At 38.0% G+C, this 13,383-nt stretch overlaps 1 protein-coding gene across 2 annotated transcripts in view; it reads right to left on the minus strand.

Annotated features, from left to right (window-relative positions):
- Nucleotides 1–507: 507 nt before the first annotated feature.
- N4BP2L2 (NEDD4 binding protein 2 like 2) overlaps nt 508–13,383 on the minus strand; it is a 46,019-nt gene continuing 33,143 nt past the window's right edge. For both annotated transcript variants that reach the window (XM_084294377.1, XM_084294376.1), the window contains 5 exons: nt 10,681–12,479; nt 8,252–8,337; nt 7,491–7,536; nt 6,399–6,597; nt 508–2,977 (listed from right to left, as the gene is read on the minus strand). In XM_084294377.1, coding sequence (XP_084150503.1) covers nt 6,440–6,597; nt 7,491–7,536; nt 8,252–8,337; nt 10,681–12,479 — 2,089 coding nt within the window. In that variant the 3' untranslated portion in view covers nt 508–2,977; nt 6,399–6,439. The remainder of the gene's footprint in view (nt 2,978–6,398; nt 6,598–7,490; nt 7,537–8,251; nt 8,338–10,680; nt 12,480–13,383) is intronic.

Genomic DNA, 13,383 nt, shown 5'->3' on the forward strand with positions numbered 1-13,383 from the left:
TTTTCTGTAAAGAAAGCCTGACCTGCTTTAACATTACGGCCACACAAGACAAAGAAAGAATACAGTTTCCACTGAAAACAAAAATACTCGGTGTGGTGTCAGTCGCCCTCTCAGAGCCATACAAACCAGCAGCTGCAGTCTGGTCAGAAACCAGGCTCTACACTACAGGGACACATGTCCATTTAACTGAAGTTTTGGCTCTAAGAGTCTGCAAATAGTGTTAAAGATGGTGTTTGCACACCATGGGAAAGCTTAGTTCCCCCTGATGTGGCACACCAAGTACTGTAGTAATGTTTTAATTACTTTGAGAAAGCAAATCTGAGGAAACCAGCATACTTTTCACCACTAGCTGAATCAAGTGGAAAAAGGTGGCAGTGAATAAGATCCATAAACTTCACAAATCAAACCTACCATCAGGCAACACTCTTCTCTAAAAGATGAAACAATTTGTCCATACACAAATACTGTGGGATTTTTGAAAACTTTTTATTTCAAGCATTCTGGAAGGGCAGTATTCAGTAACAGAAAATATATGCGTTCAGAATTCTTTCTCAATAAATAAAGGTAAGAAGAAAATAGGAACACTTCAGTGACATTTTCTTGAAACCAAATCGACTTTTCTGCTGCCACGGTACATCAGGTTAAGCCTGATAGCTGAGGTTCTGACCAGCATGAATTACCTCCCTCCCCATTACATTTTCCATAATATGCTCCTTGTAGAAGAGCAGTATGTTTCCAACCAAGGAAAGGGGAAAATCACACACACAAGCATGAAAAATGCATCAAAAAGTACAGTCTCTGAGTTTTGCCAATGGTGCAACATAAAGATTTATGTATTTCTAAACTTAACTGCTTATGTGGAATATTTAAGTAGAGAATGGGGGACCCTGGTAATTTAGATCTCAGTGCAGCTTCAGTCAGGCTCTGCCTTTTCAGCTGATACACAATGAAAAGGGTGTAGGCAAAAGATGAGAAAGAGGAAACAAATGAAGAAATGGGTAAATATTCTGGATCTAGAAGCTACAGAAATGGGAAGTATTTCTGACACGTACACACAACCTAAACTTGCCTGTTTCTCTTCTCATTGATCTTCTCCCACCCTTTTCACCATAAGTGCGGTGGTATTTGTTTTTTTTGTCACCCTCCTCACTACAAAGAATTTTCCAGCCTTATCAATGAAAGTTTATCTCAAAATTGACAAAGTTAGTTTATAAATTTTATAAGTTTACAAGTCTATAAATTGAAAGTTTATCTCCTAATTGCTCTGATTAAATGAATTTTCTCCTTAATTATTTTTTCTTTTTTTGTAAGCTATATCAATATTTGTCCCCAGGTGACATTTTCCTCCATGCTATCTTATTATTATTTCTCTTTTCACCTCCCTCCATTCTTTATTGCCTGTCTCACCTTCACTACTTGCTATTTCAGCAAGTAGACTTGCTTTTACTCATAAATAGACATCCTCTGTGATCTTGCCCTGCCCCCACCAGCCTCTTTTCTTTCTTGTCCTTCACACCACACCTCGCTTTATGGTTTCCTCCTCCAGTTTGTGGTTGCTTCCTTCATTCTGCAGGTGAAAGTGCCAGACACTTCAGCATCATGATCAAGGCCAACCTGCAGTGCTCCGCTTCCAGGCATCACAGCACTTCCAAGATATATGCACTGAACATTTGGCAACATTTTAGGGACCACAGCCATACATCAGGTCGATTTTGTGCTTCTCCAGAAAAGTGAGAGAGAGCTGGCAGAGAAGCCTGGCCCTGTTTACAACCTCCACAGAAAGAACACAGATGAATCTAACTACACCTTGGGAAAACACAAAACAAAACAAAAAAAAAGTGTCTTTAAAACATGGGTTGAAATTTGTCACTTAGGTAATTTAGCGCACTTCACGTATGTAATTATTTCTTCTACCTCTGTGGGCCTTTTACAGAAATTTGCATGAGCAAAATTTTAGATTTTATTCTTAAATGCTCATCAAATTCTGCTGCTCATCTCCCTCAGGAAACCCACACTCCACTAGTGATACTGTTACTGAGGAAATTATCCCAGAAATGTTACCAGTAAGATTACTTTCTGGTTGAAAAGTCCTTAATTTTGAAGGAAAAACCCAACATAAACAAAAAATAAGGAAAGAACTGCTTTTAGTTTACATTTCTCCTCACATAAGATTTTTAAGTAAAAACAATGGCAAAAGGAATACCTCTAACAAACATCAAGTCACCAATTACTGGTGTTAATTATAGGTCTTATCCATCTAATGCAAACCATACACAATTTTCCTCAAGTGTGTTTGAATCAGATCTATAGCACAACTTTCTTCTTATATCTATAGTCACAAATGAACCTAATTGGAGGGAAACATGAAGCATCATTTCAGGAGAAAACAGCGTAAGTTGTGCACCTACGGAATAAAGAATGGGAAGAAGAGGTTGATGAAGGTTTCTTCCACTTGACATTATAATGAGATTGGGAGGTAATTATCAGGAACAAAATGAAAAGTAAGAGCAGGCAGAAGTAGGATAAGACGCTTAATTAAAAACAGAAAAACAGACATCTTTCCCTGCAGACAGGCATCGTTTCCAGTTCACGTCCCAGTTCCTGTAGCAAAATCTGGAGCCCTCAGACCCAGATTAAACACCAGAGCCTGACGTTCACACCTCATGTGGACAGACACCTCCTTCGTGCTGCTTTCAGTCTCCTCGTATCATGCTCGTATGTGAAGAGAAGGGATGCATTCCAACTGGTGTCAGAGAGTGACCTTTTACTATATAACGAAAAATTATCCCAATTTTGATTTTTGTTATGTGGACAGAGAACTTGGTATCAGTGGAGGAAAAAAAAAAAACAACAGATGGCCACAGATTCACACCAAAAATAAGTCACACGGGTAACTTTCTTCCAGGTTACTCCTTACATTTAAAATCCTTGGTTGCAAGCTGAAGTCCTTCCATGGTGGAATCAAAGTGAGAAGTTTCTGTAATAAAAAAGAGATTTTGCTGAAATATCACAATAGTGCAGCCTGTAGAAAAACTTTAATGGTTGTAAATCTGATCTTCAGACTAAAAAGAGTTCACCTGTCTGATGATTTACAAAGTCTATTTCTCTCTTTCATACTTAGCTGTTGATAACTTTTTGAAAAAGAGAAAAAGAATGGAGAGAAAGCAGACAATAGAAAGCATAGAAAAAAATTAAAAATGCAAGAAGATGGGAAAAAAAACACATGGATGTCAAAACTAGAAATAGCATAGACCTAGCAATCTTGAGATTTAAAAATAAGGAGAAGAGTGACATGGTGGACATTTTCTTTTATATATTTTTTATAAATTTTATATATTTTTATATATTTTTTATATATTTTTTAAAATTTCCTCAGATTTATTATTTTTTCCTCTTATTTTTCTCTTATTTTTTATTTCCTCTTATTTCTACTACTAATTATGATCTCTAAGTAAATTTTAGGCCAGGTCCTCCTGGAAAGCACTGTAACAGATAGATGAGTTTTTCTGGTTATAATTCTGGGTGCTTTTTTCATGCTTCCTGATATTTATATGTATATATTGCTTTTATCACAATTCTCTTTCCTGTTCAGTTCCCACATCATCCTTGTTTTTGCCACCATCAGACCTGCGACTCCTTCATCTCCTGCATCAAACAGAAGCCAAAAGTTTTAACACCAAAGCTTTGGGAGTCTTGATTCCACCCTTCCTATCGCTTCTCATTCACCACCACTGACCGCTCCTCTCTGATTTGACCTATTTGCCAGCCACCTCACACTCACTTTCAAGCATCTTTCTGCTGCTCTACATGCCTGGAAAGTGCCCTCACAGAGCATTTAGGAGCATCTGGTGGTACACAACGGGCCTGCGCACAGCATCCGCTCAAGCACAGAGGTCTGCACATCAAACCATGGTATGCAAAGCAAGTGCACGTATGACCTGCATACGGATCTGCACTAAACACACAGCCCTTTTCACACCAGCAGTTCTGGTAATTCTTTACTCATTTCACCTTCAAACCCATCCCACAAAACGTTTGGTTTCCAACCAAGATCAGCTTCTGCATAAAGTTCCTTGCATCACGCTACCAATACCTGTAGCAGTGCAAGAGCAGGCTGTGCAGCTTTAGGAACGAGCAGCTCTTCCTGCTCTTTTCAGAAGCACCATTAGCTAATGCAAATTTAAACCACTGATGAAACTGCAGTCTGATGAAGTTTCCTATTATTCAGCACAAGCAGCTTTCTCTTCTGCCTCTCCCAGGCACGTTTTGCTGCACCTTACCCTATGTCCTGCATGGCTCTAAGAATTCATTTCATCCTGATGGTCCAGACTGAACACTTTTTGGATGTCAGCTCTGCATTGGATCATACAGCTGACCTGCTTTGCTCTGGCTGCAGAAGCACTGCATCCAACAAAGGGAGATGACAGCAATATCACGGCCAGGAAAGGGAGGACTGATAACATATATCATCAGGAGACATGTCTCACCAAAACACCTGCTCTGCTGTGCTGTCCTGGAGGAAATGTCCCTGCAGGGAGTTACTGCAAAGCGACCTCTGCACTTCAAACACAAGCATGCCAGCTTTAATTTTGTAATAATAAAGGCAGATAAATGCTTAAACTGCAATCAGCTTTTGTCATCCTGTTCTACATTTGTATTGGCATCTGGCACTGCAGGTTTCTGGCCTAAGGAGACCTACACACCAAAATAATATGCTGTTTTCACTGATCTCAGCATTTTTTATTTTTAAATCGGGATCTCTTGCTTAATCTCCACAGCAAATACTGATGTACTGCCAATGCTGCGACAAGGAGCTCTCAAAACTACTTGAGATTAACTCTGTGTATTTACAGAGGAACACCACCACTGTTCACTCTCGCCTTTCAGTAAGAACAGCCTTATGCAACATTAATACAGAAGCAAGATCATCTGGCTAATAACTAAGTTGCTCTTGGCTAGTAATGCTTAGTTATTCTCAAATCTAATACCATCATTCCAGACCCTTTAGCTCCCCGTTTATTTTCCATGACTTAAATATCTTTCAATAGAAATGCATCTGTTTTCTTGCTTTTTTTGAAAAGCAGTTCTGACATTTGATGGAATTTAATCCATGTCAACATTTAGAGATGTTCACTGGGGCAGTTTTACAATTACTCTGACACCATTCTTGGTAAGTTTGCCTGAATCAGCAACCAGAAAATACTGATTATGGGGTAAGGAAAGATGACCCTATCCCTCAAAACAGGTGTAAGGTCCTACCAATAACCCTAAGAGATGCTTTTCACAGACATTTGCACTTGGTTGGACTGTATACAAACTCATCTAAGTTTGCCAGCCCAGCAGAAAACTTTCCATTACTTTCCTGTAGGTTAGCACGTTAAATTACTCCAAGGCATTGCAAAAATGGCATGTGGAAGCAGCAGCTGGGGTCTGGCTCCCCAATACCTGGGGCTGAGGATCGCTGCCTCTGCCTGCACAGCAAGCAGGAGATGGAGGCTTTGGGGAGCAGCGTGGCAAAGAGATACAGCAGAAAAAGATAAGGGAAATAAACAGTTTATTCAGTTTACTAAATTTAGCAACCAGATAAAGGTATAGGCAATGAGAGTGAGCAGAGCTCTTCAAAAACTGATCACTCTTATTTCTTTCAATGGATTTATATAGTTGCTTATTACTAACAACTACAAGTTCAAACAAAGAAAGGGATATGCAATAGAAGAACCCTTAAAAATCCAAACAACTGAGGAAAAAGATATGGCATATGAGTGCAGAAGAACTACAAGTAGGAGAGAAAAGCAAACAGGAGAAGCTGACATGCAGAAGTGGGGCGGGTTGAAGTAGCAGGGGAAAACTGGCAGAATGGAAAAAAGTTAGGTTTTAATCCACAGTGAATATTCAAGACTTTCTTAAATTCATGCTTTGGGTGGAGATAGGCTGCAATGAGCAGCTCACAGAGTAACAGGAACTGTGACATTACTCACTACAGACCACCACAGTAACCAAGCTGCCAATGAAGTCCAGCTTTTAGGCATCCCAGACCATCGCTTTCACTTCACCAGGCAGATTTAGATTTTTTATTTTTTAGATTTTGAGGAGGAAAAAAAAAAACATACAGCTTTAATAGCAAAAAAAAAAAAAAAAAAAAAAAAAAAAAAACAAGAAACAAAACATTCCCCATTATGGTTTAAAAACAAAATAAGACAAAAAAAAGGCAAACAAAGCCACAAAAGCAAACACACACACAAAATTCACCTCAACCCTAATCTGAAGAAAAAAATCAAGTATGTTGGTTGGTGCTAAATGCATCTTAAAAATTATGATGACTAATGTTCTTTAGATGTTTGGTCAAACATGCAAGAATTAAAACATTTAATAACTCTGTCACAGGTGTGACTGATTACCTTTTCCTTCATGCAGGTTTGTTTTTTTTAAAGATGGTCAGTCACGACTGAGGAAGCATAGTATCCAGACAGCCACTGCCAGCATAGCTTGTGATGTTCTCTTCTATGAGCCCTTGTAATTCTGTTTCTGGAAGCGTTTCAGAAGCATCTTCATTCTCTTGGCAATTTTTATTTAGATCTTCAAGGCTAATAATATCATCTAAAAAACAAACATATGCTAACTGCAGCCAAAGATACAAATTATATAAAATAATTTCAGGGATTAAGTCAGGATAGAGTATTTGTAGAACAAGCTTCATTTCATCAGAATGCTCATTTATTTTGCCCCCTGAATGGCCAATTCAGGTAAATTCAAATACACCAATTTTTTTCAGATTTGTCTCTGACAGATGTATACACCTATATACTTATATATGCTACTCTTCTGCTTCCTCTAAGCTCTCCAAGTGAAGAGCTTCCTTTTCTCCTTTTTTGACTAAAAAACCTCTCCTATTTCTGACACCAAATCCAAGCTTCCAGCAAGCAACTATTGTGTATTTTTAATCTCATTATGCAGTTTATACTAAATTATACTAAACTAATATGGCAATCATCTATAATCTACACACAGGAGGAATTAATGTGTGCCAGAAGCCCCAGGCTTCCCATGGACCTTGATAATGTTGCTGTTCAAGAGCCTCACTTATTATTACGGTGACAGTCTTTGGCAACCATTATGTTGAAGATGCTCCATTTTTCAGAGAAAAGTCTAAAGAAAGACTTTTTCATGTTAAATTTCCTTCTGATCTGGAATCGGATAAACTTGAGCTAAATATTTGATTAATGCTCTTATGGGAAAGTCTAAAACACAAAGAATTTCAGTACGTGAGTCAGGGAATGTGAAGCGATGGCTCACAGAGACTGCAGCTCTGCCATACCATGTACGCAATCAATGGAGACACATTTATTTACCATATCCTACTGATTTTACACAAAAAGGCGTGTTGTCTCTCATTCGTGCTGAAAATCTTTGGCACACTTCACTTCAGCATTAACTATTTTCTCTGATCTACAAGCGCTTTATACAGGTTTTGTATCACAAAATACACTTACCAGCCAAAGTGTTTCCATTTTGCAATCCACTGGTTTTCTGTTTCTCCTAAAACAAATAATAATAGACCAGAGAAGAAGAGAAAATATGCAACAGAAGATTTTGTTATTCTGAGACAGAACAAGGTCCATATTCTATTTTACAGTCAGTAATTCATTTTATTTATGGGATTTTCCTCATTTCCACTACCAGCAGTACAGTGCTCCTTAAGTAAAACCAACCTTCACAAAGCAACAGCTACCGTGGGAAGGAGCAAAAAAAAAAAAAAAGTAATTTGTAGGTAAGTTTCTGATTAGACAAGGAGAATTAGGCTGCTGCCAATCATTCAGAGTGACTTCTCTGCTACAGGTCTCGGTAGAAGTAGCCGTGAAGAAATTAATGCTAGTGGAGGAGGATGGCACTTGCTTAGATGATAAGAACACAAGGAGGAGAACAATTAGATATGCTAGGTTGTATTTAACGTAGGCCAAGTCAGGATAAAAGCATCAACAAAAATGTTTTTTTGTTTTTGGTTTTTATCTCCTTTAGCTACTTCGTATGTATTTGTGAAGCAGACCATTCAAAATCTGAACCCTACCATGGCCTGGAGCTGGTTCTGGAAATATTCAAAAGAGTACACAAAGCATCCATCTCCTCGTGGTGAGTATTAAAAAAACAAAGCAAATTTTATTAGCAAAGAGTAACATTTTGCTTCACGAACTGAATGCTTCCTCTTTACACCTGGAATATTGGAAAGCCTTCCGAAATCCCCTAAAATTCGTACCTCCACAGAGGTCTTCCACAGTAAATAGATCATCTTTGAAACTTTCCAGTCAAGAGGAACTACATAATCATCTGGCAACAAGGATTCTGCAGAAGAAAATATTTTTGCAGTTGAGTGTTCAGATCTCTTCATAGCCAAAATATATCACTTTATTATAGTTTTTGCAGACTTAAGTACGTAGACATTTTAAACTGAGCAGATATCTACATGAGCCAGCAGCAAAGTCAAAATTTAGGTTTTACAGAATCTAAGGCCAGTGCATGGGAAGGGGGCAGAGATTTGGTTTTGGTTTCTTTTTCTATGCAAAGGCTTTCCTACCACACTTAAAGCTCCCCCACACCCTCCTCTGAAACACTGCACAAACGAGACCGACAGAAAGCTCTCAGCCTGTAAATTAAACAAAATGCAATTTCAGTAACAAAGCAAACAAAATGCTTCTAATGTTTAATTAAAATTTTAATTACTTTCTAATATTTTAGCTGCAACAACTCTTCACTGTTTAAGAAGCTGAAAAGAGATTCTTTATAGGACAGCAGTCTAAAGTATGTCCTATGCTTACACGACAAACATCTAAGAAAATAAATCAACTAAATCTTTCATTTATAAATATCCAAGGACATTTACTTGCCAAAAAATTTCCCCACAAATAATTTCAACAGAAATTGACTGCAATTGCCAGTCAGGTAAAATACTACAATTTGACTGTGTACATCAATAAACAATAGCCTGTTAATATATAACAGGCCACGAAAAAAAAAAAAAAGCACAAGTGTTTTTGAGTTTGTGGGAGAATTATGGTAAAATCAGAATATGACCAGTGTTCTGCATTGAGCATTCACAGTTTTAAGGGAAAAAAACACAGCAATCACAAGCTGGCAGAGCTTCAGAGAGATATTAGGAGGGCTTTGTATTTTCTTAAAGGTTGCTTCCAAAGGAAACTCATCTAAACACCAGAGAAATTCACTCAAAGAATGACATTTGATGTGCTACGCAGTAAAGTGTTTCTGAATGCCTGTTGTGTTGTTTTTTTTTTTTTTTTTTTTTTTTCTGTGTTTTTTGTGTTTCCTTTTTTTTTTTTTTTTTTTTTTTTTTTTCCCCCTGGCAGATCACTTTTTTAAGTCATGGCCAACTCCAGTCCCTCCTAGACAGTGGCATTTAACATCACAGACATGAATGCCAAGTTTGGAGGAGAATAATATCATGTATATAAAAGCTGAAGACTTCTCCAGTTCTTCATAGCTCTGTTTAGCTCTATATGCAAATGCTTTGGTGCGTGGTGCCAAGCTGAGATAAAGCAGCACTGCAGGTTCCTTGGGCACCACCCCAAGCCTGGTAGTGCTGCCAGTGGTTTGCCATCACTTTTCTGACATGTAGCAATACCATCAACTTTTACAATAAAAACAAAGAACCTGGAAGTCAGTTTTGGTGTACAGACAGAACATAAGCTGCTCTTCAGCTGTCTGACAACTTTCACATGAGGGTACATGGTTAAGTTTAAATTCTGTTGAAACAAACAGGTGTAAAGGCCTACGCGTTCAAAATCTGGTCTGCAAAAATCTCTTTGTTTGCTAAATCAAAGCTACTGTTTTTTCATAGACTAAATTTGGACCAAGAAGTTGCGGGACTTTACACACGGGGAACACTGCTCTTTCATCACGATGCACTGCAGTGATTTCCAAACATGCTTCTTGTCACTAACTACAGCTCTGGAGCCATGTCAGCTTGCAGTAATTTGGACATCACACTTGCCACACACAACTCCTTTGAGGATTGATCCTACTGCTAACTTAAAATGTCTAAACTAAAAGTACAAAAGTATGACAAGTGGAGGGGTCTGGAAGGCAAGCATACTGTTATGACACTTCTTAATCACGTGTGATTAAAAACAAAGTATTGCCTATTAGCAAATACATGCCATAAGTTTGATATGCACTTGGAAATTAAATTAGATTCTGGGAAAGCATTTCAACCATGTCTAAGCCACACAGGGGTCTAGGAGAACTTTGCTAAACAAAGAAAAGGGAATGCTACCATATCCACCAGGCAAAATAAAAAAAATCCAACATGCAAACTTTATGTAAAAGCACACATTTTGTGTCATGTCTTCCACTTAGTTTTGTAATCAACACATTAAAGTCTTACTCAGTATGGTGCATTAAAACACTAACAAAAGCTTCATGCTTCAGATTTAAATATGCTAAGAACTTCTACTACGGAGACTGCACACATGAGGCCAAACCTAATGGGCCCTTGGACAGATACTTGAAGATGACTTTGGGTTAAAAAAATAAATAAATAAATCACCAAAGCAGCAGTGATTCCTCTCAATAGGGTTAATATGTCATTAATTGTTACCTGTAATGAAAATTAATATTTACTCACAGACATATATATAAATATTTATATAGCAGTAGTAAGAAGAGTATTACCCAGTGGAAGACCTGGAGAACCAAAGAGCTGCACAAGTTGAAACGCAAATCCTATTGATAAGGGAAGTCCCAGAAAGCTGGTTTTCATAGTCACATCTTGAGTATCTTCAGGTGGAAAGGCCTCTGATGGCTCTGGATCATCCGTTCTGTGTGCGTTTTCAACACAGCTTTCCAATACACAAGGATCTTCTGGATATTCAGAAGGAACTTTAAGAGAAGACAAAATATCTGGTTGTTTATTCGTAACCTCTGAAGAGTCGTGTTCATTCTCGCTCATTTTTTCATCAACCACCTGCTGTTGCCTAGGAGTACTAGCTTGCTCCTCCTCTGTCCTGGAAATGACACAAACACTACAAGAATATTTTGGTAGAGGAGAAGATTGTCCCAAATGGATACATGAAATATCTTGTAACAGAGAATCCACATCAGGGGTGGGCATGGAACAGGGAGCCTCCGGGACACTGTAAGGTGCAGAACATTCCAGAAACTCCAGGTTTTGTTCACATTCCTCTCCAAAGTCTTGGTTTAGAAAGCTCTTTTTCTCCACTTCTACAACACTTTTTGAGGGACCATCATCTTTTAATGGGACTTCCTTCCCTCCCGCTGTGCTACCAGCAATCTCTCTTGGTACATTAAACTTTGGTGCCAAGTTGACAATTCTCCTGCATCTTTTCCTCCTTGATGCAACCAGTGCAGCATCATTTTTTGGAACGTTTACTTCACCTGAACCATGTGGGGAGGTGTTTCTGGATTCCTCAAGCGAACCCATGTGCATTTCACCAGTGGGAGATCCCAACAGACCATTGCTTATTACATTACCAGCTTCCTCAGTTAATGGTACCTGGTGGTTTTCCTTTACCAGTCCTTCATTTGACTGATGGCAGTTTAGCTCTGTTGAACCGCTAGTACAAATCTGTTTAGGTTTCCTCACGTTTTTTCGTCTTTGTTTGCCTACAAACTCATCCTCAGACCAAGAAGAGATAGAAAATTGTCTGTCAGAGCCCAGCTGCAATTTCTCGGTAGATAAATTAATTGAAAAAAAAGCCTGGCCATTAGAGAAATTCTCTTCTGGTTTTAATGCACTTTTATTGTCTGTGTTACTATCAGGCACATCATCATTTAGTTTTGAATTGGAACACAAAGAGACTTCTTTTTTTTCACCATTAAAACATGACAGTTTAGCTTCCATGTCAGGTTCACATGTAATTTTAAGTTCTTTTTCTGTGCTCGACAGCAGACTGTTATCTTCACAGTTGCATTTTGTTTTTTGGATGGAATTTTTATCATTGTTTATTTTTAGGGAACTGTTCTTGCAAAGATTTTCATCGCGCCTTTGATTTGTTCCCTCAAAATCAAAAGCATTTTTGGTTAGGCTTACAGTACAAAAAGGTTTTACATCTGTTAGAAGTGAACTGTCGCTTTCTACAGGCAACTCATTTTCCAGTGCACTGCTGGACACAGCTGAGATCTCAGGCACAGTGATGGGAGACCCTTCTTTTGAGAACCTTGCAAATTCTTTAAGGCTTTCACGGTCATCCTTTGTCTGTTCTTCACAACCTGTTACTGGATCCTCAGGACCTTCACCGAATGTGGACAAAGACTTTTTGTTTCCTTCTTCTGAATCATCCTCCTCACTTTCTGATGTTTCCTGGCCGTCTGCAATGAGATGAGATGCTCCACCTAACTTTTTCTTCACGATTTCTGTACGATTGCCTTTCATTTTTTTGCTTCTTCTTCGCTTTTTCCCTTGCTTTGCTTTTGTCAATGGGTGCCCGTGGTTCTTCTTTAAAATTATTCCCCTATGTGAAGAATAAATATATATATTTCAGGATTAAGATATTTTTGGTGTTCAATTTGAAGGTTATATATTTATGTAATTATGAAAGTCAAACACAGACCACCTACTTTTTTAAACCGGTAAAACCCCAGATAAGAACTTTAATCAATTAAAAAAAGTACACCTTGTTATTCAGAACAATCTTGAACATTTTAAATTTAAATAAATATAGATCCTGCTCAATGTATTATTAGTAAACACACTTATTTGGAAAAAATATTTTTCATTTTATTTGCAACAAAATAACACAGTACAGACAAATTAAGTCAGTTGCAGGCAGTTATTTAAAATTATTTTGGTCTGAATCTCTCACCAAATTCAGCAGATAGCAGCCCTAACAATGACTTTTCTGAAATCTTGCTGTTAAGTCTGTCAGCAACATAACCCTGAAATGAACATGAGTAAAAAAAACAAAACAGTCTAGAAGTCTAACTTCTTCCAATGCAACCCTTAAAAGAGATCAGGTTCACAAGGCTACGTTTCATTGATTATTGTATGAATCAGGGATACGCTGCTTTTCTGCAATTATTTTCTTTAACTCTTTGTTCAGGATGGTACTTCATACAACACACTAACCAAAGCAGTAGCTAGAAGAATCACAGGGTAAAATTTGCCATTTTCTGGGCATTCATATCTAACATGAGCTGTTTTAAGTAGAGTATTCTGAAATCCTCAAGAGAAAAAAAAAAAAAAAAAAAAGGGGGTGGGGGGTTGAGTTTGTGTGCAGAAAGCCAGACACAATGGCAGGCAACTTGGGAATTAAGGTCACCTGCAGAGACCTACCCTTACCCTTTACTCATTCTTTAATTTATTCATTGTTAGCACAAGAGAAAATCCTTCAAAACAGCCCCACAAGCCAACCTGCT

This window comes from Netta rufina, assembly GCF_964035555.1.
Source record: "Netta rufina genome assembly, chromosome: 1".
Taxonomy (NCBI): Eukaryota; Metazoa; Chordata; class Aves; order Anseriformes; family Anatidae; genus Netta; species Netta rufina.